At 43.2% G+C, this 25,542-nt stretch overlaps 2 protein-coding genes across 4 annotated transcripts in view; one reads left to right on the plus strand and one right to left on the minus strand.

Moving 5' to 3' along the window:
* LYPD6 (LY6/PLAUR domain containing 6) overlaps nucleotides 1-25,542 on the plus strand; it is a 122,828-nt gene that overhangs the window by 62,857 nt on the left and 34,429 nt on the right. The gene's annotated exons all lie outside the window — the stretch shown is intronic.
* LOC112649519 (60S ribosomal protein L23a-like) lies at nucleotides 24,740-25,218 on the minus strand. Its single transcript, XM_035702348.2, has one exon. The coding sequence runs from the start codon at nucleotides 25,216-25,218 to the stop codon at nucleotides 24,751-24,753; it is 468 nt and encodes a 155-aa protein (XP_035558241.1). The 3' UTR covers nucleotides 24,740-24,750.

The following is a 25,542-nucleotide window of genomic DNA, read 5'->3' on the forward strand; positions in this document are numbered from 1 at the left end:
CATCTCCCGCCCTACAGCTGTGTGGAGGACAACAGCTGATAACGCCTTTTCCGCTGCATGAAGGTGATTTTAGAGTCATCAGCGATTCTGTGAGCTTCCCTTCACTTGGGCTATGCTTTTGCTATAGCTAGACAAGAGTTGTCGGAGGGCAACCTCTGCACTTCTGGAAATAATGATAGCAGTGATCATGATTGGGTGTGATAGGCATGTGCTATGGGCTTTCATCCTCCGCCTTATTAAAACTTCACACGCTAAAATACGAAGACCCTCTGACTTGACATCCACTTGAAATACATTTTAAAACTAAATTTATACCATGAATGTGTCCTTCACAATCTGAACTTTTTTTTAAGATGAAACTTATTTTTTACTGATTATATAAAGGAAAAATCACCTGAAATCCATGCTTCTGTGATAACCACAAATAACATTTGGGTGCCCCTCCTTTCATCTCTCTCTCTCTTTCTGTGTATCTCTTCCTCTACACAAGCACACTGGTGTATGTGTCTGTGTGCAAATAATTCTTCATAAATTAGATCTTCTTAAACATTCATGCACTGAAAAATTACGTTGTTTTTTCTGCCTCCCTTCGCGTCGACGCCCCCTCTACCACCGATCATATTGAACAGCCTAGTTTCTGCATCTGTATATCTCCGCATTTCTCTCCGTGTGTTATATAGACATTTACAAATATGTACATTTATGTTTTGTTTTGTACAAAGAGACATCCTCCAAAGCAGCATTAGTCATGTGATCAGGATCCAGCATATTCACAATCCTAAATAGTGAACAAGACATTCCAAAAATAGAGGGGTTACTGTAATATACTCTGAATCTTACTTCCCTTACTGACCAGTACCTCATGGACTTCCATTGTTGAGATGGCATATATCTCACTCATTCTCTTGAGTGACTTTAGTAAGATGGGGGTAGGGGCTCCACCTAATTCTTATTTTCTGTTTGCATGATATCCTATTGTGAGATGTTCTCTCCACAGTGGATCACAATACTCACTCTGTCATATAGAAGCTTCTATTCTAAGAATAGTACCAATGATCGAGGGCAGGGGGCTACTCCAGAAATGATACTGGGATTCATTTCTGGGCTTTTGAGTCTGTTCTGTTATTCATTTCCATGCCATGTCTTTGCTTTTTTTGGTTAAATTTTATTTATTTATTCAAAAGTGAGAGAGAGGAGAAAAAGAGAGGGAGAGGGAGAGTCAGAGGGAGAAGCAGGGAGCCCTACTCGGGGCTGGATCACAGGACCTGAGATCATGACCTGACCTGAAGGCCACCCAGGTGTCCCCTCCATACCATGTTTTGATTTTAATGGATTGAAGTCTGGTATGGCCCTTCCCTCATTATTCTTTCTCAGAAATTTCTTGCCAATTTCTGGACGTTTAATCTTACCTAAACAGATATGATATCCACTTTAAAAATTTGGGATTCTAATGGACATTGCATTAAATGAATATATGAATTTTTAATTTATATACATATTTCTAATCTTTTTTTGCCTTTTAAAAAAAAGTTTATTTATTCATGAGAGACACAGAGAGAGAAAGAAACGCAGAGGCACAGGCAGAGGGAGAAGCAGGCTCCATGCAGGGATCCTGACGTGGGACTCCATCCTGGAACCCCAGGATCATGCCCTGGGCAGAAGGCGGCGCTAAACCGCTAAGCCACCCGGGCTGCCCTTTTTTTGCCTTTTTGATGCTATTATAATGGTATTATATTTTCCTTGCAAATGTGGAGAAAAGCTCTAAACTTCTAGCTGTCTGATCAAACTTCTTCCTTGATTCTAGTAGTTTTCGTTTTTGAACCAGAAACTCATTGGTTGGAATTTCTGGGTATATAAACATCATTGACAAAAAAGGAAAATTTTATCTCCCCCCCCCTACTCTATTTATATAGACTATTTTCTTTTCTTCTGTGCGCTGTTGAATTGTAATGATAATAGCAGGTATCCCATTTTATTCCTGGCATTGTTTAGAATGGTGTTTGCAGTTGATTTTCAATAAATAGGTATTTTCATATTCAAGGAGTTTCTCTCTATTTATATTTTACTTTGAGTCTTATGAATAATAGCTGTGGAATTTTACCAAATGTTTTTTAGAACCTATTGATGTAACCAACCACTTTTCTTCCATGCATCTGTTGCTATCATGAATGATGTTAATGGATTTGCTGGTGTGGAAATGGCCTTTTTGGAGTATACGCCACTTGATCACTGGCAGTATCCATTTCATTTACTTTGGGATGTGCTTGCTAATATTTTACTTAGAATTTTTATAAGTGGGATAACAAGCAAATATTTATAAGTGGGATTGCTCTGTGGTTTTCTTGTATTGTACTGCTTTTATCAATTTTGCTTTAAAGGCTAAACCAGTTTTATAAAATGGATTTAGGGGCTTTCTCTAGGTTTCTATAGTCTTGAATAATTTAAATAACATTTTTATTCTTTGTAAGTTATATGGAACTCACTGTAAAATCCTGTTTCCGTTCTCTTCTTAATGGTATGAGTTTAACCACTTTTCCAATCTCTCCTACGATAATTGACTGATTCCGTTTTCTACATGAGTCAGTTTTGTTGATTTATATCTTGTAGAAATTCAGACCAAGAACTTCAGAATGCATTTGCTTCTCTTTCTTTCTTTCTTTCTCTTTCTTTCTTTCTTTCTTTCTTTCTTTCTTTCTTTCTTTCTTCTTTCTTTCTTTCTTTCTACTTCTTTCTTTCTTCTTTCTTTCTTTCTTCTTTCTCTTTTTCTTTCTTTCTTCTTTCTTTCTTTCTACCTTTCTCTTTCTTTTTTGGGGGGGGAGGGGCAGGGGAGAAGGAGAGGAAGAGAGACAAGAGGAGGGAGAGAGATCATCTTAAGTAGGCTGCACACCCAGTGTGAGCTTGATGCCGAGCTCAGTCTCACAACCCTGAGGTCATGACCTGAACTGAAATCAAGTGTCAGATGCTTAACCGACTGAGCCACCCAAGGGCCCCTGCTTCTTTTTCTTCTTCCTGCCTCCAGCCTTGCTCCTTCTCCACTCCCATTTCCTTTCCTTCTTGACTATGACTGTTATGTCTGCAGCCTGTCTGTGATTTCAGAAGCCTTTCACATCCAGTTAACATGCTCTCAGTTATGGTATCTATACTATCTTAGATTTCACAATATGTTTGCAAGATATACTTCTTATCACTGTTCTTTCTCCTTTCCCTTTGCCTCTCTCTTGAGGTCTCTGCTCTGATGCATTTTTGTTGCATTCGAGTCCTTCCCCATATTTTTTACAGATGAAGCAAGGAATTTATTTATTTTTGAATTGTTGCAATTCTCCAAGAATTTTCTTTCTAGCTGGGTAAGCCGTGGACAGTTTAGCTTACTGGGCCCTTAGTTTCCTTATCTGTAGAATGGCAGTACCAATAACAGCTACCGGGTAGGAATATTGTAAACACTAAATGCGTTAGTGTCAGTGTTCTGGTCACCTACTGTTATATAATGAACTACCCCAAAACAGCAGTGCAAACAACAACTTATTACCTCTCGTGGTTCTGCGGCTTGGACTTGGCTGAGCCAATCTTGTTTGGGGGCTCTCGTGTGACCAGAATCAAAGAGCAGCAGAGGCTGGAATGGTCTGAAGGTTCAGCCAGGCTTGATGTCCAGCATGGCTTTTTTCACTCATGTGCCTGTTTTTCTCATATAGCCTCTTTCTTTATCCAAGAAGCTGGACTTTCCTACATGGAAACCCCCAGGAGGCAGAAAAGTGCCAGTCCTCATAAAGTCTTGGCTTAGAGCTGGTACAATGACACTTCTACTAGATTCTATGAAATGGGGAGACTAGACCCCATCCTGAACAGGCGTGAGTGAAGGGGGAGAGAAGGAATTAATGGAGCCACCTTGTAGACCAACTATCACAATAAGTGAAATGTGTAGAATTGAACCTGGCAGTGAATAAGTGCTCCATGAATATTAACTCAGTGGTACTATTGTTGTGGTTATTAAATTTTTTTGTGTGGTTATTAAATTAACTTCAATATTTCCTGTTGCTGTGGGAAGTGAAAGATATCTCGGATGGGCATAGAATTCAGGGAGTGTGATTCTTTCCTCTCAATAGCATGCAGATGAAGTCTGATGTCAGTCTAATTCTCTTTCCTTTACAGGCAACTTGTTATTTTTTGTCTAGAAGCTTTCAATGTTTTTCATTAAGATCAGAAATAAGACAGCTATTACCGCTTTTTAACAGAATTCTGGAGTTTTTAGAAAATATGAGACAAGAAATGACAGGAGGAAATATTAAAAAGGAAAAGTAAAATTTCCTCTTTGAGCTGATGATTATTTTTAGAAAACCCAGGAGGCTCTATTAAGAAACACTAACTAGAATTAAAGAGGGAATATAGGAAGATAAGTGATTATGAGATAAACACATAAAAACCATAGCTTTTCTTTTCTTTTCTTTTTTAGATTTTACTTATTTATTCATGAGAGGCAAAGACACAGGCAGAGGGAGAAGCAGGCTCCCCGTGGGGAATCTGATGTGGAACTCGATCCCAGGACCCTGGGATCATGCCCTGAGCCGAAGGCAGACGCTCAACCGTTGAGTCACCCAGGCGTCCCTTTAGTAATCATTCTTAACTTCAGACTGGATAAGCTCTTTTACCCTGCCAACTGTAGTCCTTTTGCAAGACAGGGACATTTTCTTCTATGATTTCTTGAGTGTTTGCCTTTCCTCCATCTACTCCTTTTTCTCTGCATGTTCTTGTGACTTGTATGACTGTGATATGCCAACTGCCTTTTTTTGGAGGGGGGGAGATTTGCTCTTTTATAAGGTTCTGATGTTCCTCTTTTGGAAGACTGTCCTCTATTTTAGGACAGGATGAGGATGGCAGAAAGTGGTTGTGTGTGTGTGTGGGGGGGGGGCGTTATTTTGTCTCATGGCTGTCCTAGAAGTGCTGGCAGTGAGAGATTTCAGAGAGAGGCTGCTTTCTTCTCTTTAGAACATGTTCTTGCTACCTGGGAGACTGGGAGAGGAGTGTGCAGGAGGTTCTTCTGGGGACGTCAGTGGAGCACAGACAGGTGGAGCGGCCCACTGGCCAAGGTGTAGCTGTTCAGTGTTCTATGCCTTGACCTGAACGTTGAGGGTGAATGCAGCAATGAGTAAGCCATGGAAATAATAAGAGAATAATAAGCAGAAGATAAGTGGTGTTGGTCAAATAGGATGGAGGGAGGAGAAAGATGATAATTTTTTTTAAAAAAGGATATAAAGTGATTCCATTGCAAAATACAGTTTTCTAGAATTTAAACAAAATGCTTTGTAAATGAAACATTCTGTAGATATCAAGAAATTGTTAGCAGTGATTGCCTCTGGAGAGGGGGCAGTGGCATGGCTGGAGGACCAGGGGGAGAAGATGACTTCCTTATCTTTGATATTTAACCCTACATCACTTTGACACATCATATATGGATGTAGTTATGCAATTGAATGTGGAATGGAGTGGGCTGTTAGAAAAAAACCTAGTAGTGGTGTTAGGGTAGGCTGGAAATTTTCTGTTTCCAAATTACAGGAGGATATGGCATTTAATTTGGAAGGCAAAATGCATCTTTATTTTTATTATCTACTAATGAAACCACAAGAGGATTAGTGGTGCCTGTGACTTTGTCATCAGTAGAAATCTAAAATATTCTCAGATAACATTAGAATTGTTACAGACATCTTAAAATATCATTTACGCTCATCACTGCTTAAAATTATGATCGTTATTAGCATCACCACTAGAGCTTGATACTTAATGTCATAATAAAGAAGCATATATTATTGCTATATCACAAGTTTGTGTATCTTTCTATTGATATTTAAATATAATTGGTTTGCTTTGTCATCCTGTGTATTTTACTTTATGCATTTAAAAATACTGCTTTGGAAAAAAAATAATAAGAAAAATAAAAAAAATAATAAAAATACTGCTTTGGGAAAGCATTGGTTTTCACTAGACGGATAAAGGGATCTCTGTCCCCAAAAGAGTCAAGAACTTTTGAGATATAGACTGTTGGGATAAACCGGTCTGGAAGTTCCAAGTGGAAAAAAAACATTTCGGAATACAGAGCAAAGTATATAAATAAAAGGTCAAAATCATTAGGGAGGTATTAAGACACTTGGCAGACAGCCTGACCCTTCCCAGATGGACAGAATGGAATCCTTCATCGTAAAAGGATAAATCTTCCCAATAAGTGTGGCTGGGAACATGGTTATGTTTGCTTTGGCTCTTGGTGTTGCCTTCCTTGTAGGGCCTCTTAAAAAAAAACGCGACATTGGCAAATCTTCGTTGGAGAACAGCTTTGTGTTTTCAAGTTAAATTTTATGTCCACAGAACTCCCCAGGCTCAGAATGGCTGTCGGGGGCCAAGCCCCTTCCTGCAGCCCGTGTGACTGTCCCTTGGGAACAGCTCCCTCCGCAAGAGCCAGGACTGGAGCGGCCGCGGCCCGGCCGGGGGCTGGTGGGAGTCCCGGGACCGCCGCCGGGTGCTCTGGACCTGGAGGGACGGGTCGCCCTCCGCAGGGATCCGCAGGTGGGGGCACGTCCCCTCCGAGCCTGCTCAGCCCGCCCTCCAGGGGTCCCCGGCTGTTACCATTTTTCCTGGGGTAACAAAGAACCCCTGCCTGGTTGTCTGCTGATTATGGGTCTCAGCTGGGGTTGATGTAGCAAAAGGAGAGCATTGTCAGTGCTTGAGACTACTGATTGTGTGACCGTGTAGGAAAGCAACAAATGCAGGGTGTGTGTGCGTGTGTGTGCGTGTGTGTGTGTGTGTGTGTGTGTGTGTGAGAGAGAGAGAGAGAGAGAGGAGAGGAAGGGAACGGAGGAAGAGGAAGTTCATAGTTCTTTTTTCTGGAGGATGACAGGGAGAAAATCTTGTCTACACAAATTTTTTTTAAACCCTGGGATTATGTATTCATGTGATTTTTTCCCCCCAGAGGAGGCTGCCAGTGCTACTGGCCATTGTGATAGTGGTTTGTTAGCTCTTGATTAAATACCATTTAAACTTTCTGCTAACACAATTGTTAATAGCGGCTGCTGCTCAATTATAGCAGCACTTTTTAAAAGTGCCAGGACATCCTTCCTTTCAGGTTTTGATAAAAATGGAGGATTTGGGAAGGTTGCTTTTGGGTGTTAGCGTTTGCTCTAATTTGGGACCTTCCCCAGAATATGCAAAGAAACAAACAGCAATGCGGCGATAGTCTTGCCGACGTGCGTAGGGCGGTGTCTGTTTGCATGCATCCCATGCGTCCACACTGCATGCATCTCATGTGTCCACACTGCGTGCATCCCATGCGTCCACGCTGTTTGCATGCATCCCATGCTCCCACGCCCCCGGGCGCACTTAACAGGGCCTGACTTCCCTCTGGGGCAGATGTGAGGCTCTGCGAGACCGGTTTTGTTCCCTCTTTCTGCTCCTCCTACCCCTCCTTGCCCCCCAATGACAGTCGCACCTCTGGGCTTCTCACTATATTGCCGGCAGCAGAAAGGGCGAAGGGCAAGGAAGGAAGAGAAGCCACATGGCGGGGTCGGCTCTCCTGGAGCCCTTCTGTGGCTTCCATTGGCATCTCATCAGCCTGGACCGCGCCGCCCCATCACCAGGCCTGCAGGGAACTCGGGGGAGTGTATTTCGAGTCAGGCCAGCTGCCACCCTGAACAAAATTGAATCTCTATTTGTAACAAAGAAGGAGTGACTGGATCTGGGCACGTAACCTTCAGCCTGGCACGAGGCCCTTACCGCACCGCTCTGTCTTCACTCCAGCTGTCTCTTGCTCATGTGTCAGGGCTCTGTCTGTGTCTTCTCCCCCAGGACGCCCCCGGGGACCCCCCAGGAGGGGTTCAGTGACCATTCTCTGGGCATCGTTTGGCTACACAGCTAACGTCACACCTAACCTACCTCTGTCATCGGGAATGATCCGTTTTGTGACAGATGTTGTAAGAACTGTGGAGGAGGGTTTGTGTCCAACTTCTAATAATCCCAGTTGCTGAAACAGTACTTGGCCCACAGTAGGTGTTTACTTAAAGCACCTGAACTGTTGAAAACAGGGTAAGCTTACTGAAATTCAGGGATCTCAGAGCACTTTTAGTTTTTTAAAAATCCTTTTTAAAAATTTTTCCCTGTTTTGAGGTACAATGTATATACGTTTATGAGTGCATCTGTTGCATATGTAGTTTTAGATGTTTTTAATCTTGTAAAACATATTGGTTGTTGGTGTCAGTGTACATGCAAGTGTGTCTGTGTGTTTGTGGTCTTTATCTGAGTGCAGCTGTTAAATGCACCAGTTATGTCCTATGGCACCAAGTGTTTTCAGAACGATGAACCAAGTAGGGTTTAGAGACAGTGGCCTCAGACATGGAATTCCAGTGCTGTAATGAAGGTGCAGCTCACCCCGACCCTGCTCCTGGGATGTTGGAAGACAAATGACGTTGTTGACCTGAAAAGTGTTTTGAACTCTTACCTCTCCAAGAGAAAGGTCCTATGTTAATTCCTGGTACAGTTAATCCTCTATTCCCCATGTCAATAGGGGGGGAAAGAGAGAGCAGATTGTCTAAAGGTCATTGATTCTTGATTTTGGAATTCAATGATAATATATTTTGGATGTTGGCAGGAGACCAGTCTCCTGTGTGGGTACATGAGGCTATTGCTAATGCAAGGCATGAATTTGCATTATCAGTTCCTGTCTAAGCCGTATCAGGGGCAGGTGGGGTAGAAGCAATTTGTATCAAGAAGGGCCAAGTCATGTGCGATACGTTTACGTCTCTGGCTGTCTTGAATTCCATCTTTGTTTTCTGATTAGATCATATGAACCTGGGTTACATTTTAGTCTTTATTTATTTATTTATTAGTTTTATTTTTTTATTTTTTAAATAATAAATTTATTTTTTATTGGTGTTCAATTTGCCAACATACAGAATAATACCCAGTGCTCATCCCATCAAGTGCCCCCCTCAGTGCCCGTCACCCAGTCACCCCCACCCCCCGCCCTCCTCCCCTTCCACCACCCCTAGTTCGTTTCTCAGAGTTAGGAGTCTTTATGTTCTGTCTCCCTTTCTGATATTTCCTACCCATTTCTTCTCCCTTCCCTTCTATTCCCTTTCACTATTATTTATATTCCCCAAATGAATGAGAACATATAATGTTTGTCCTTCTCCGATTGACTTACTTCACTCAGCATCACACCCTCTGTGAAGAGTATGTCCAGATCCTGGGCAGGGCTACTGATGAAGTCATCAACCACTGGGGGCTCATGAATGAAGGGTTGGTCAAAGATCCCTGTGTCCCAAAGTGTGGTCCAGAACGAGCAGCGTCAGCATCACCTAGGAAACCTGTTAGAAATGAGAAGATCCTCCCACCGTGCACTTACTCAGTCATGAACCCCGGCAGTGAAACCCAACAATCTGTGTTTTAGTGAATCCTCTGGGTGATTCGGATGCAGGGTCAAATTTGAGAGGTTAACGCCATAAAATCAAGATGTTTCCAAAGTGTCTTGGATCATGTCTCTCAGAATTCAGCCCCAAGTAAAAAAAAAAAAAAAAAAAAAAAAAAAAAAAAAAAAAACTTTGACAAACAGGCAATAAGAATGACATCAACCGTCATGTTTCCCCTTTGGCCTTCTTCTTTAGGAAATGTGAAGCCATGCGGACTGCTCAGCCACAGTCAGTACATTTGCCGGGGCTTTTTATTTCCTCTTCCTTTCCATGAATTTTATTTGCTGCTTTTATTTAATAGCCTTACTATGAGTCTTTTATTATAGGCCTTCTCAAATCCATTTTTCTAGTAAGTGGGTTGGCAGCGTGGGTGGGATATAATCTGAAATAAATTGACTCACTCACATGGTGATTGGCAGAAGTATTTGACTAAGAAATGTACTAGAGAGTGAGGGAAGCTAGCATGGAATTAAACAGATCTTGCAGAAAACACCGCGCATGCCCTTGAATATTTGTAGGTGGTGAGAAGACGCAAACACCATAGAAACATAGAAAATGAAAGTAAAAACCTCCCTCCCTCTTCCAGGGTGAGGCCTTCTCCCCAAAGATCATTATTAACAATTTTTTAGGTATTTTTTTCAGAAAATAAAGGTTATGCGTAGAGCCCATATATATATATATATTTATGTATTTCCTTTTTTTGAAAACACTAAAAGGACCATAGTGTACTTTCTCATGTGCATCTCCTTTTTTCCCCTCCATAATATATCATGTAGATCTTCTTCCCTTTTTTTTTTTTTTTTAAGATTTTACTTATTTATTAGAGAGAGAGGGAGCACAAGCAGCGGCAGAGGCAGAGGGAGAAGCGGACTCTGCAGAGCAGGGAGCCCGATGTGGGGCTCGATCCCAGGACCCCAGGATCATGACCTGAGCCAAAGACAGACGTTTAGCCAACAGAGCCATCCAGGTGCCCCAGTCTTCTTCCTTTTTTTTTTTTTTTTTTTTAAGTTACACAATATTCCTTTGTATGGTATGACTTTCACTTATAAACCTCCCTGTTGTTGTTAGATATTTAAGTTATCACGAACATTCTCCCCTGTATTATCTTGGCATGCTTTTGAAATACCTCTGCTGGGTACATTGTTGGAAACAGAATTTTTGAATTAAAGAACACGTACATTAAAAAAATTGGTAGATGCTTTTTAATTACCTTCCAAAAAAAGATAAACTAATTTGCTTCTCAAGTGAGATTGTCTTTTTCCCACACATGCATTAACATAGGGCATTATCGAATCAAAGTATTTTGCCGGTTTTATGGGTGAATGAATTATATTGTTTTAAATCATTCTTTTGATTCACTTTTCTTTGAAGTCTGATAAGGCTAAACATTTTTAAAAGATTTATTAGTCAATTTTTATTTTATTTTTGTGAACTGTTGTTTAGGGATGATGTTTATCCATATTTTTCTTGATCTAAACCTAAAGTTTCTATACCTGGAAATCTTTAAATCAGCATGGAAGTTGTGTTTGCTGTTGTCTTAATACCGATTTTCTGATTCTGCCTTAGGCTTCCTGGGTCTGTGTCTGTAATAGTCTACTTTTTCAGATAATGTTGATGATCAGTCACACTGGGACTGGGTCTGTGAGCCGTGTAAACACGGTACAATATCCCAGAGAGATCTCTTAAGCCAGCGATGATGTGTCTGTTCTTTTTATCCAGTTAACAGGAAATAAATACTCAGGATTGCATTGTGGGCATTGTGATCATTGGGAGCCAAAATACTGTCAACTTTTTCCATTTTTTTAAGCTAAAAATTGTAAATAAAATTCCATTTCATCTTAGGATCCAAACTGTCTCATGTGGTGAGAATGGAAACAGAAGCTAGATAATAAATACTTCCAGGAGAATTCCTATGTGTGAATTACATGGCAGTGAAATGTGCATCTTTCATAATCATGAGCCCCTGTTCCCCTTACCGCCATCTGAGTTGAAGACCAAACATAGTGATATTTTTTTTTGCTAGGTTTCTGGTATTTTTTTAATTTCTCTTATATTTTGATTGTTTTTGACGATGTCACACTCTTCTCAGAAGCTCTCTCATGTGGCTTGCGTTTTCCTTTCTCCCTGACTTCATAAAAGGTTAACAACATGTCATTAAGCATCATCCAACAGTTGACCTTATCCTCACACAAGGCAAACTGAGACGATTTAGGGGGATGTCCAGCAAGGTCCTCCAGAACCCCCTGGTGCTCAGTAGCCCTGAAGCCAACATCCTTGTCTACAGCCTTTCCTTGCAGTCAAGTTTGTAAGTTACTGGATACTTCTCCTACCCTGTCATCTGTCACATTATATAGGAGAATAGACAAAGAGAACAAACCTGCCCAAATTTTATCACGTATAAAGGAAAATGAACTCTTATTAAAAAAAAAAAAAAAGGAATTAGGAAGAAAAGAGAATTTCATCTTTCCACCGTGCTACAGATTTACTAAACCAGATTCTGTGGCCCAGTTGTTCATATCCCATTTAGTTTATTCTCCTTGCCCACTCATTTCTCCCAGATTTGCACTTTCCATTTGTTCTTGAAATCAGCTAACAGTTCATCTATTCTCTGGCATAAGCGTTTCCCCTGGGAGTTTACCATTTGATTGGCCTTTTAATCCAGTTGTTAAAATTCTCCCAGTGTGTTTCAAAGTGTTGGCCAGGGTTATTAGGAAAGCGAAGTTCACATATCTGCTTTCTGGAACTGGAACGGTACCAGGCAATTGATTTGCAGTGTGATTGGGGACCTGAGAGGAAGATGGGAAGAAGCATTTGGAACAGTTGCCAGGTTTACTCTAATTCTGGGCTCCATCCACACACCACACCTTACCCCGCAATGAGAACCCACTTGGGACTAGCTGAGTGCAGTTGTGCTTAAGTTAGGGACAGGGCCCACGGTAGCTATAATTGTATCTTTACTATGTATGACGAGTCTTCAGCAATCCCAGAATCTATGACCAAGTCTCCCTAGAAGTAGCTGTTGTAATCATGTTTCTTCATAAACTTACGTGATTAGAAATAGGACTTGATAAGCAATGGAACCTTGATGGTGTAGATATTCAGGTAAGAGAATTGTGTTGTACTTTTTGGCTTCTTCCCCCAAATTAATCTGTTTTATGTCACTCTTCAGAACAATGCATTTCAGAGTGTAAGAATGAGAAACAGTTTTGAAGTGATTTTATTAAAGCATTTATTGCCAACTATTTATTAATATTTTTAAAAAATGCTCACTATATTTCTAAATCCTCATTTAGTTTCTACAATTGCATAATGAAAAGATTTCTCATAGATTAAAATCTTTCAAATAGCCAGGTTATGGTTTAAGATGCTTCTTGGCATTTTTTTTTAATTTTTTTAAATTTATTTTATGATAGTCACAGAGAGAGAGAGAGAGAGGCAGAGACATAGGCAGAGGGAGAAGCAGGCTCCATGTACTGGGAGCCCGACGTGGGATTCGATCCGGGGTCTCCAGGATCACGCCCTGGACCAAAGGCAGGCGCTAAACCGCTGCGCCATCCAGGGATCCCTCTTCTTGGCATTTTATATATATTTTTTGTTTGCTTAAAAGATGCTAATGTTCTTTGAGAAATCAAGATGTTTGCCTTTAATAGAGAATAAATGTATTAATAAAATCTTCTCAAGCAGCATAACATCGTACCTTCTACATTTCTGTCTCTTCTACTTAATTATGATTTTCCTGATTATAAGGGCTTGATTATTCAAATCGGAACGTCTAGACATAGCACAGGGTTTGGCCCATGTTAGGTCCTCAAATATTTGTTGAATAAAAGGATGAATTCGTTGCCTCTTTGGTGAGGTTAATACAGTCTGCAGTAGCACGGGGTCATAAAACACTTCATGAACTAAGAAGACAGAATCTAGAATGTAATGATGAAGTTTCTTCAGAGAGGACTGCAGGTTTTAGAGACATCGCCGTGTGCTGAGCCTCCAGCGTTCTGTCTACGAGGTATATTCCGTAAGGGTTGTGGTCGAAGCCATTAGTGTGTTTTAGGGTGGTGGACAGAAGCTGGCGGGTGGGAACCAGAGCAGTCAGTAAATAGTCTTTGTGTGACCTCCTGTTGGGTTTGGTTTTACTTTGAATTAGTTTATAGCCTTTAAAATGCAGCAATCTCACAATAAAAATCTGGACTTCTAAGGGTCCATATTTTTTTTAACCCATCAGATCTTGCCTCCCTAGGCCTCATGGCATCATTTAGCTGGAGCTGAGTAGTGGCTGGTCCTTACAGATGGACACATTCTAGACTCTGTCACTATGTAGCGGGAGAGCCAGTTTGTGGGATGTGTACCACATAGGATACCTAGATGGAGCCCTACGACCTGGTATAGGATATGAGGCATCTGCACCCTGTCGTCTGGCATATCCCGCCCTGGCCTGGTCATGCAAAAACAGAAAGAGTGAAGAAAACGGGGCCAGGCCAAAGTGTCCTGTGTATACTGGCTGCCAAACCTCAGTCGCCAAAGAGAAAGCAGAGGGGGAAGGGCATTCTAGACGGAGAGAGTAGTATAGATTTTTCTAGGATTGAATGCAAAAGTAGCATGCTCATTCCTGGTGCCCGTGGAGTACACAGTGGGCAGGGGCTTGTTGGGAGCAAGGAGGGGATGAGCCCAGACAGATGGTAGAGGCTGATCATGAAGACAGTGAAGGAGATGTTGAGATGGGATTAGATGTGTAACAGATTTATAGCACACCTATGAGGGAAAAGGGGATGGGCTGGAGGAGGCTGGGAGCTGTCAGAAGCAGTACAGCCCCGACCCTTGGGAGGGACGGTCTTAGTCTATAGTGCAGTTCTCAGAAAGTTCAGCAAGGAAGATGGGGCACCCTCGAGCCAAAGTCGCCTATCAGAGGAGTCTCCTGTATTCCCAGAAAATGAACCAGTTTTATGTGCCATCGTCACTGGCTAGGAGCAGCCTTTTGGAGGTGTGGCCTCAGTGTGAGTGTGGTGATGGATTTTGGAGTGCAGCTAGGGCTGTAGGTTAATTGTGCTGCCTACAGCCAGAAATCATGAGGCTTAGTCTCATGGCTCCTATAGTCTGCACTTCGTGCCACGCAGACCTCCTTCGCTATGCAAGTTCAAGGAGGAGCACCTCCGTGGTTCCTGTGGGCGGCTCTTCCTGAGAGAGAACTCAGAAGATGAGGCTTGGTCGGACAAATTATATCCCATCCTCGCTGCAGTTGATTCCGGGACTGCAATGGGTACTCCCCGCTCTCCCTCCTAGGATACCCATTCTGGGTTTCTCACGTCCTTGATTATCACCTTGGTAGGTCTGGATGGTTTACCTAATAGTGTGACTCAAATCTTCATTCCTAGGGGGTCCGGAACCTTAATGGTCATCCCCTTTTCAGACTAGGACTGCTGCATGTGTGTTTTCGCAGCCACACTGGGGTAAAGGAGTACCAGGAGGTACCCCTGAGGATCACCTAGGCTTCGTATGGGTTCCTCTCTGCCTACATTGTATAAAGGTAGCCTTGCCTCTTCCTCCTATGTAGGACCAGTTATCCCTGCCAGTATGGCATTCTTTTGGTCTTTGGACACAAAGAGTCCCAGGTGTCCCAGTGGGAGCTGAAACATGTAGTTCAGTAGGACCTCGCCATGTCCTTTGGTAAGATTATGCCCCTTTGTAGATGAGGATCTCCAGTATTACAGAGCTCAGAGCTGCATGGATCACTGGGGGTGATGGTAAGAGAGGCCACTCCTGCTTCTACCCCTTGGTCTTCGGACTCGGTGTCCTTCCTAGTGAGGACACAGCATCAGATGGGAGACTCTGACCTGATGCACATGCTGCATCCTGCGGCTGACACCCCATCCTTTCAAAGTATTGCCTCTGAGCTGGTGCTGTACCTTCGGAAGGCTATTCCAGCGTTTGGGGAGGCCAGCTGCGCGGTCTTGGACTCAACGCTGTGTTGTGCAGGATCCCATGCCTGTGCAGCAGGCATTTCGTAAGCCCCTAGGTAATTATGCTGGCTGAGGTTCCGATAGGTGTGATTAGGTCTAACAGAACCCAGCTTGTGCTGGGCAGTCCCGAATGCGCAGTCGCTTGTTACCACAGACAGGAGCATCTGTCGCTCGCAGGGCTCAGCAACACGCCAGGGTTGTTTTTTCCAAAGAGGTATACTTCCCTGCTGCAGATGGCATGGCCTTCATCCAGAGTCCCGGGGGCCTATTTTCTCATTCTCCCACTAGAACGCTCGATCTCCTTGTTTGTACATAAAAAATTTCCACTACATCTGCAAGCAGTGAGAACCATTCCGAATTTCTAACTGTAGAACTATAGGATCAGATCTCTGGTTTTGAAAACCATAAGACAGGAGTATTAGAATGAAAAGAAACTGGAGACGGGCAGACCAGTTTAGAAGCTATGACAATAGTCCAAACAAAAATTAAGGCCCTGAACTGAAGTTCTGGCCATAGGCGTGATGAAGAAGGTGGCGCTGATTTGAAAAGCATTTAGAAAGTGGGATCAAAAAACCCCTGGGGGGTGGGGGGTGTTGCATATCAGGAAGATAAAAATGTCCAGAACAATTCTGGGGTTTTGGGATCTAGTGAGTAACCAAAAGTTTTTCATGTGTTACGTTTTTGTTCTTTTATTTTGGGGTGGAGGGTCCCCAAGCACTATGCCACTAAAAGAAACTAAATCTGTGCTGAGCCAGCAGTGGCCATGAACTCCATTTAGTCAGCTGGATCTTGCACCAAACCTCAATATTAATTTTTCTTGAATCAGTTTCTTCCTCCAAAATTTCTGGAGCTCCAGAAATATATTGAGCTGGAACATCAAATATTGTTTTCGTCTATTTTGTTTACCCTGGGACCCCAGAATGTAGACAGAGTAAATGTTTAATAAATGAATGAATTCTCCCAGATAAACCGATAATTAATTTGGAGTTGACGATGCTTTTGGGGGCCGTATTTAGAGCATGTGTTATTAGTGGGAGATGTTGAACCTGCATGTAAATTAAGATTAGAAAACATACCTTGTTCACACGTCTCATGGTAAGAAGAGATGGGTTGTGTTGTAGTGGGAAACCCAGTGTTGCTCGTTCCACCTGGACTTGATAATTTTGGCTTAATCAGTCCTGCAGGAGGGAAGGCTTGATTTGTTCTTGATTATAAGCAGAGGAAGACAAAGGATCTTGGGAAATACTTACATCATAGCTTGATGACACAATTCCCAGGAAGGGACCCTCCCCCCCCCCCGCCCTCCGCGCTGCCCCCTCAACGTTCATCCTGGGCCGCCTGGTGGAAGACAGGGCAGATTGCATTTTCTTTTCATTTTCCTTTTTCCCCATGTCTGAGTTTATCCTAAGAAAATAATGGAGACTAGACCATGTGCTGTAGTTGCAAGAATGCTACTGACAGCATTACTTAGAATACGGAAATCTGGAATCCTCTGGAGTGAGTAATAATGGAGGATTGAGAGCAGGAGTTAGCTCATTACGGTCACCTACCTTTGGATCTGCAAGGTTAAGGTTTTCTAGTTCAAGCAAACTGAGTTAGAGACTCTCAGCCTATAGCAGAAACACTTCTTTCCTCTGATTCTTTCAAGACTTGCACTGTTTTTTTACATCTCTATCTGCAGTCTTGCCATTGGTTTTAATGACTTGGAAATAAATCTGTAGATCCAGAGAAGGCCTGGGGGGCGTTGGGGGGGACGGTTGGCAGAGTGAGTCTTCCGAACCACCTGGCTCCCCTGTTTGCCTCTGTCTCCTTCACCCTCTTCCTTCAGCTTCCGGCGGTCGCATGCTTCCTTCACATTCTCAAAGCTAAAAATGACCACTTTTCCCCAAACGTGTCACAGTCTTAGGGCGTCTAGGATACACTGGACAAGCCAGCCTCCTCTCAAAGGCAGTTCTTCTCTTCGCTGTAACTTCTAAATCACCGATGGCTCCTTGAAGCGTGGTGTGCGAAGCCTGAGGACTGCATTCCGATGTCCATTCCCACACTCTACCCAGGTGACCTTGGAGCAATCGACTTATCCCTTCCCTTCCTTAGTCCACTCACCTATACAAATAGGGATTAAAGAACAATACTGACCCCGTAAGATCATTGACAGGATCAGATGTAAAGCAGGTAGGATGCTTCTGGTCAATATAAGAAGCTAACATTTTCAGGCATCAACAAAAAAACAAATAAAGGTAGAGATAGAGTGGTTCTTGGTGGAACTTCAGAAAAATGATGCCTCCGTCTAGTTCACGTCCTTTTTATCCCCTTTCACCCCAGCACTGATGAGCAGGCCAAGAGTTGCATGATGTTTTCTGACTTGAGTTAATTAACACTGATGCGTTGGTATTTATCTAGGTTACAGCCATGCTGCTTCCCCCAGCCCTCAGTGGTCCTCAGGACACAACTTTGTTTTCCATTTACTTATCATTAATATAGAACTCCACTATCCAGCGCTGTAGCCGATATTCTAATGTCTATTTAGCTTAAATTACAGTTAAAATTAAATTCAGTTCTTCAGTCACACACATCCATTTCTCAATAGCCACACGTGGATAGTGGCCCCCAGATTGGACAGCGCCAATGTAGAAGGTTCCATCATTGCGGGACGATCCGACCCACAGTGTGGATTTAGAGCCTGACTTTTGCTGTGTACGTAGAGTCACCGTCGCATGTATTGACACTACTGACTCTCCAAGTGTGCGCACACGGGCTGGCCGGAAACTTCAGATCCTCGTAAGCATGAAAACAGGAATTGGAGCAACCAGACGTCCTGTGCCAAATCCTGATCCTTTTAAGATCTGTGATTCAGTTCCTTTGTGTCTTGTAGGATTATTTTCTATGATATATACACGTTTCTGTTTTTGTTTTTGTTTCATAGCCTTTATGAAAAAGACTTGGCAGGATTCAGTGCAACTGCATAGATTATATGGTTTTGGTATTGGGATCATGTTATTCTAACTTTACAGAGTGAAAGGAGGTTGGACGTGTTACTACCTTTCCTGTTATTCCCAACGACCGTTCTTTTCTCTTTGCTTTATTCTCAGCCCAGCCTTCCTTCTATGAATAACATCAGAGCGAGCGACTAGAAAGTCAGTGAAGATGGGAAGTTTGCCACTTCTAAAGGGACGGAAGGGGTCACTTCTTGATCAAGACTTAGCTTCCCAGGCATAGTCGCTCACAGTGGAAATGGCGGGGTGGGGGTCCCGATGCATTCAAGGCATCCCGGGTGTCCGTGCAAAGGAGACTGAACCCCAGGGACTTCAGGGCTCCAGGTCACGCGGCTCTTCGTGGGAGAGCAAGAGTTCAAGCTCAAGTCTGCGGGCTGCAAAAGCCGTCCTCTCCCCAGCACGGACATTGGCCTACTTGCTTCCTTTCTCAAAAACACATCCATGTCCCTGGCTACCTTGAGAGTCAGTTACAGTATCTGTTCCAGGAGGGGCCTCCAGGCATCTTCTCTTTCGTTGTTGTAGAATGAAGTGTGCTAAGTCGCAAAGGTAGAGGGGGCTTCACCCTTGAGTCTTTCAAGGGCAACATGGGACCATCACTTCAAGAGGATGAAAACCACTTTGGGGAAGCCATCACCAAAGTGGCCAAGGGAAGCCTATGAGGTTTGGAGCCAGAGCATTGTAGAAACCAGGTGGGAGGCCGCGGTCGTTTCGTGGGTCCCAGCTGCTCAGCTCCTTCCCTTGGAGGTCTGAGGAGCCCAGGAGGCTGGAGAGGGGAGGCCTGATGGAATTCACAGTGCTGATCCCTCCGACTGCCGGCTAGCTCCTTAACCCAGTGCTGCGGGGAACTGGCAGCGTTTGCTGGTGCCCTGGATGGACGGAAGGCACCCTGGAGCTGTTTCCTTGCACCAGCACCTGCAACGGCAGGAGAAGGCTTCCTGCAAGTCACGTGGCTGCAAGTCACGATCGCCCGGGGAGATTTTTTGACCCTCAGTACCCGGGTCACACCCCTACAATGAAACCACAGTGCTTGAGGCCATCATCAGTCGTTTGTTAGGATCTTAGCTGATTCTAATGTGCAGCATATTGGGGAATCTTGGTCCTTTACTGACACGCCCTCCTCTCCTCTCACCCCCTCTCCCCTTCGCTTTCTCCTGCACCTCCTCTTTACAGGCTTTCGCTTTGACTCTTGCTCCCCGAGGAGTGCCAGCGTCTCTCCCCTCAGGAGTCCCAGCAAAGCCCCCTTTCTGCCCCACCCAGAACAAACACAAAAGGACACGCAGTCAAGGTGCTCTTCCATGGCTGGCACCTGCCCTCCAGCCTCCCCATCTTGGTGTCCTGCTCGTGCTCGCAGGCTGCCCCAAACCCTTTCTGGGTCTGGCCCTTCCTCCATCATCCCATCCCCAGAGGTATGCCTCCTAGGGCAGGGCTCCCCCGAATGCTGTCTTCTCCCTCCTCGGCACCTGCCACTCATGTAGAAGATTCAAAAATGTGTGTTTTCATTTCCTGGTGCCCCTGTTCTCTCAACTGTAAAATGGGGTAATAGTAGTGCCTACTTCACAGTGCTGTGGGGATTGAAGAAAGCTCTTAGAGAGTGTCTTGCACATGTTGGGTTGAACCACACAGGACTCCCATTTTTGTAGACCAGGAGCAATCCAAGAGTAGTGATATCTTAACTGTTCAGCCCTATAGTAAGTGCTCAGTAAATGCTAGTTATTACTATTCTAATAAAAAATTTTACTTATAAAATAAATAAGAGAGAGAGAGAGAGAGAGAAAGAAAGAAAGAAAGAGCACAAGCAGGCAGAGCAGGAGGGAGAGGGAGAAGCAGGCTCTCCACTGAGCAGGGGCCCCAATGTGGGGCTCCACCCCAGGACCCCGGGATCATGACCTGAGCTGAAGGCAGACGCTCAACCCACTGAGTCACCCAGGCGCCCCTCTAGTCAGTGCTGTTATTTTCCATTTTATTTCATTAGTGTATTTAATTTGAATGTAATTTTATTTATATATGGTAATTTTGTTTAGCTTTAAAGCTATTACGTGGGCTTTAAGCAGAGGGGCTTAGACCTAGTTTTCTATCTGTGTAGATGTAAGAAGCATTATGGTTACTATAATTAGGGTTAATTGAGAGTAGGGATAGATGAGACTGTGAGACTTTTTTCTCTTTAAAAGAGAAGGCAGTTTTCAAATTTGAGAAATCCTGTCTTAGGCCTTCCCAGTCTGCCTCGTATAATTCACTTGCCCTGGGTTTTTAGCCTCGCCCGAGGATGCTGATTGTAGTTGGAATCAGCTAGGAAATCTGGCAAGGAACCTGGGCTTTTGATTTCTTCTAATAGAACACAGTATTCCATGGAGACCTTTTTAAAGACCTTTTTAAAGACCTTTCATACCTCCTTACAAGACTGGGGAACAGAGGGTTCTGAGCCAGCATCTTGATCCAAAGGAGGAACCCGATGCCTTGTTAGGACACTCAGGGCTGATTTTAAGAATTATCTTAGCTAGCAGGCATGTGCTCGGTATGGTCCAAAGTGCTCCATGTGTGTCATCTCCTTTAGTCCTCCTCAGGGCCCTATGGCATAGGCAGTATGATTGCCCCTATTTCACAGGTGAAGAAAATGAGGCACAGGGATTCAGAAACCTGCCCGAGGTTCCAGTAGCAGAGTCCGAATCATAGCCTGGGCTGGCCTCCTTCATAGTCCAGCTTAAGATGAAGTGGTTTCTTTGATCCTTCTTAGAATTGTTTAAAAAAAAAAAATGTGTTATCTAAAGCTTGGGGTTTTCTCTTGGCCCTAATTTCTCCTTTGCCTTGAGGGCACCCTACATTCTTTCTCCGTGCAGTGCTCCTGGGGGATTTGCTCACAGGCGGTGCTGGAGGGGGTCCCCGAGGGATGGAGTTATTTGGTTGGTTGATGGTTTTCTCCAGCTACGATTCCACTTCCTCCGTTTTGAGGCTGGCCTTTGTTAATGTGCTGTGTTTCCTACTTATTTTTTTTTCCCTTTCTCCATGAGAGTAGAATGACAGCATGTATTTCTGTTTATTAACATCTTTTTAGAGAAAAAGCAAGAATATTATTACTAATACCAAGAATTGTTTTTGCGTTACTGTGGCCAGGGGCAGCTGATCCCGGTTTTTAGGGAGGAGCTCTCTTTAAGGGAAAGCATTTATGAATGAACAATCCTAAAATTAGGAACAGGGCCGTGGCAGGAGCCCCTACGATCAGGGACCCTGAAGCCTCCCCTTCACTGCATGGTACATCCACCTCTGGCTATGATATTTTGGAATTTTGACATCTTTTGTTTCCTCTGATCCCTCCTATTTCCACTGCCTTATTACTAATGTATTATTTGATAATTCATATGAACCTAGACGTTAACTGGGTCTTTATAAAATGTAATGGGTCAACCCTGTCTCCACTTCCCCCTTTCTTCCTTCTTCCAGATAAGCGGCTCTGGTTGTCAGGAAGGACTGTGGACCTCAAGTTGGGTTTTATTGGTAACACCTGGTGACCCCCATGAGGGCCTGTGGAGGACGGGTGCAGTCACTGTGTTACCTGGCTCCTCTACCTGGCGTCTTGCAAATGTGTGGCCTTGCTTGTAAAGCCAGGAGGTCATCCTCACCCCATGGTCACTCTTGACTAAATGGCTCCAAGATGTATCATCTCTCCCTTGCATACAAAGCAAATCAGCGTCTCCTCCCATGTACTTAGCAACCTGAAGGGGATCTTTAAGAATCACATCAATGATTTTAGTAATAGGGTTCAATAATCTGTTCAGCTGGAACTATGAATGACAGCATGTTTAACAGATGATGCTAGCCGTACCTGCCCCACAGAGGATGATGGATGAGTGAATGAGCAAGTAAGATAGAGAACGAGGAGGACAACTGGGGAACAGGAATAGGAAGACTGCAATGAGGAGGGGAGAGGAGTCTCATGCGGCTCTTTCAGTATCAGAAGTCAGGGAGTGGAGTCTACCTAGATGCCTAGATACCTACCCACATTTCCTCATCCATGAGAAGCTACTCGGTATTTTTTCTCTAGGAAGGGAGTTAATTTAGTTGCAAAAATAAAAAGTTTCTATTATCCAGGACAGTCTTCTTTTATTAATAACTCCTGCATCTTTTTCTGCCTGGATGCATACTATTATGTAAAATCTTATTATATTGTTTTGCTACAATAATAGACTTCTTTAATAACCATTATTTATGGAGGCTTGCAAATGAAGATGGTGCATTACAAAGGAAGAATTCACACCTCAGTGATACAGAGTCAGGAGGTCATCTGGTACATTCCTTTGCCTTCACACCCAGGGTGAGGTAAATAACAAATTACAGTTTAGACTGTGAGTTTTCACAGACCCCAATACCCTTTCACCAAAATGAAACTGTGATGGTCTTTGCGCTCTCAGGAGACATGTTGTGTGTCACTGAAGGCATTGGTTGGTCAGAAATTTGGAAGATGAATGCATGGATGAATGTAGGTGACCTACGGATCTTCTTTTTGTGACTGTGCACGCCTTTCAGCACCGCTTTCTTAGCTTTCAAAGCCTTTGCTTTGAAAATTTTTTAACTTCGTTTGTTTGTTTGTTTTTTAATGGATGGATTTGGTTTTGGAAACATATTCTGTATTAAATGAGAAAAATTGGTTAAGACTTAGTACTTAGCTACTAAGGAACCCAGTGATTTGAAAAAAATTAGCCATAGAGTTTTCACTTAAGCCACTGTTTTAATGTTGGCCATTTTATTTTATTTATTTTATTTTTCTCACAAAAAGAGAGAGTACAGGCTGGCTCTCCTACCCTAGCAACTACAGTTTTCTTGAACTTGAGTTATAAAGGGCCGTCTGGAAACAACCGTCAAGGGTTTGGAAAAAACTTGGTTAGGATTCTTGGAACCATGGGCAAAACCCTACTCCATGCAAAATAGGGAATAATACTTGATGTGAATTAGCTCTTCTTGGCCCTGGGGGAGAATCAAGATTAGGTTAAGTGATTGTTAGTAAGTTGAAGGTGGGAATTAATAAGTTCAAATATTTTGAACTTCCACATTTTTTGGAAAGTCTCTAGGATAAAAATTCCTAGAAAAAATAAAATGAAAATACGATATTCTTAATCATATAGAAGCATTTTAAAAATGACACAGAAGCAAAAATTTCTACAAACCACCACTCCCTTCCAGGCAAATAAAAAATGTCAGGCTGGACCTGAAATGTACCTGGTGTTCCATTCCTGGAGAGTTCTTTGACTCCATCCCCTTGTGGCTGTTTGTACTTCCAAATGCCATCTCATCAGTTCTCTAGAAACTTCAAATTGATAGAGGAAGCAAACAAGCAAACAGCCAGCAAGCGGAAGAGAGTTAATATAACATCTCTTAGAAATGTGAATATACTGCTGGGCATACGTGGCCAGAAATCATTTATCCTTCAGGAATTGAAGCATTTTTGATGCAACTGACCTTTAAATCAGATTGGAAAAGGTACAAAGGCAGCTTTTCCCTATAACTCTAGCCTCGCCAAGAGGTTCCAGAAAAAGAAATACACATCTTTTTAAAGCATTGATTTTTATACAAGTAGATCCTCAATTCATACCAGAATATGTGATCATATATCTCCCTATAGCTTATGGAAATGAAACATTAGTGTCTAAGAAGTCTGGAAGAGGTAATCTCTGACTAGTTCTCTATCATTGAAATTTTTTTGACTTTTTGTTTGTTTGTTTGTTTGTTTGTTTGTTTGTTTTTTAAGCAGGCTCCACACCCAGGGTGGAGCCCGTGCAGGGCTTAAACTCATGACCCTGAGATCAAGACCTGAGCTGAAGTCAAGAGTCAGATGCTTAACCAACTGAGCCACCCAGTCTCCCCTATTATTGACATTTTTAAAAACCAACTCTAACCTTTTTGTTGATAAGCCTTAAAGAAGTATTAATGTCAAAGCATTTATGTTACAAAGAAAAATGTAAGCTGGTGGCTAGTCCCTTTTAGAAGACTCTTGAATTGGTCAAAGCTCCTGGTTGCAAGGGTCAGAAAGCCACCTAAAACTAGCTTGGGCAAAAATGTTATTTATTGGGGGTGCCTTGGGTGGCTCCATAGGTTAAGCATCTGACTCTTGATTTTGGCTGGGGTTATGATCTCAGGGTTGTGAGATTATCCCTGTGTTGGGCTCTGCGCTACCCCTGGAGGTCCTTAAGAGTCTGTCTGTCTGTCCTCTCCCTCTCCTTTTGCTCCCCACCCCCCATGCATGCATTTGTTCTCTCTCTCTCTCTCAAAAAAAGGTTACTGGATGGAGATTGAGGCTTCTTCTTCTTCTTTTTTTTTTTTTTTTTTTGGTGAAAAAATTTATATTTAGATTTATAGCTGGCTGGACTCAGTTTAGATGATCCCAATTTTGTTGGCAACATCCAAAGCATCATAGTCAGGAGCCAGTCGAATATATGCTTTCTTCTCTCCATCAGGCCTGATCAAGGTGTTGACTTTGGCCACATCAATGTCATAGAGCTTCTTCACAGCCTGTTTGATCTGGTGCTTATTGGCCTTGACATCCACAATGAACACCAGTGTGTTGTTGTCTTCTGCTTTCTTCATGGCTGACTCAGTAGTTAAGGGGAACTTGATGATGGCATAGTGATCAAGCTTGTTTCTCCTGGGGGCCCTCTTTCGAGGATATTTGGGCTGCCTTCGGAGACACAGGGTCTTGGGTCCTCGGAATGTAGGTGACCTACGGATCTTCTTTTTGTGACTGTGCACGCCTTTCAGCACCGCTTTCTTAGCTTTCAAAGCCTCTGCTTTGGCTTCGGCTTTGGGAGGGGCAGGGGCTTCCTTCTTCCCCTTCGGTGCCATCTTCGTGAAAGGGCGAGATTGAGGCTTCTAAGGAAAGAGTTACAATTAACCAAAAAGGCAAGGGTTGCACACAACTCAGGTCTTGTCTCCATCCCTCGTCTCTGACTCTCTTGGCCAGCAAGCTTCATTGTCTTCTTCCTCCTCCATATGGGGAGGAACACATGCCCTACACATGTTCCTAAGTTTCATTTCTTGAGGACTCCAGTACCAGAGAGGGCTGATTGTCTTTTTCTGATTTTGGCTTGAAAAATACTCAGGAAGAACTCTGATTGGCCTGGCTTGGATCACATGTCCCACCCTGGTCCAAGCAATAGCAGCCTATAG

The sequence above is a fragment of the Canis lupus genome, chromosome 19, assembly GCF_003254725.2.
Source record: "Canis lupus dingo isolate Sandy chromosome 19, ASM325472v2, whole genome shotgun sequence".
Classification (NCBI taxonomy): Eukaryota; Metazoa; Chordata; class Mammalia; order Carnivora; family Canidae; genus Canis; species Canis lupus.

What these genes read in the sequence shown, in the direction of transcription:
- LOC112649519 (XM_035702348.2), bottom strand. Translation starts at nt 25,218, where the DNA reads ATGGCACCGAAGGGGAAGAAGGAAGCCCCTGCCCCTCCCAAAGCCGAA.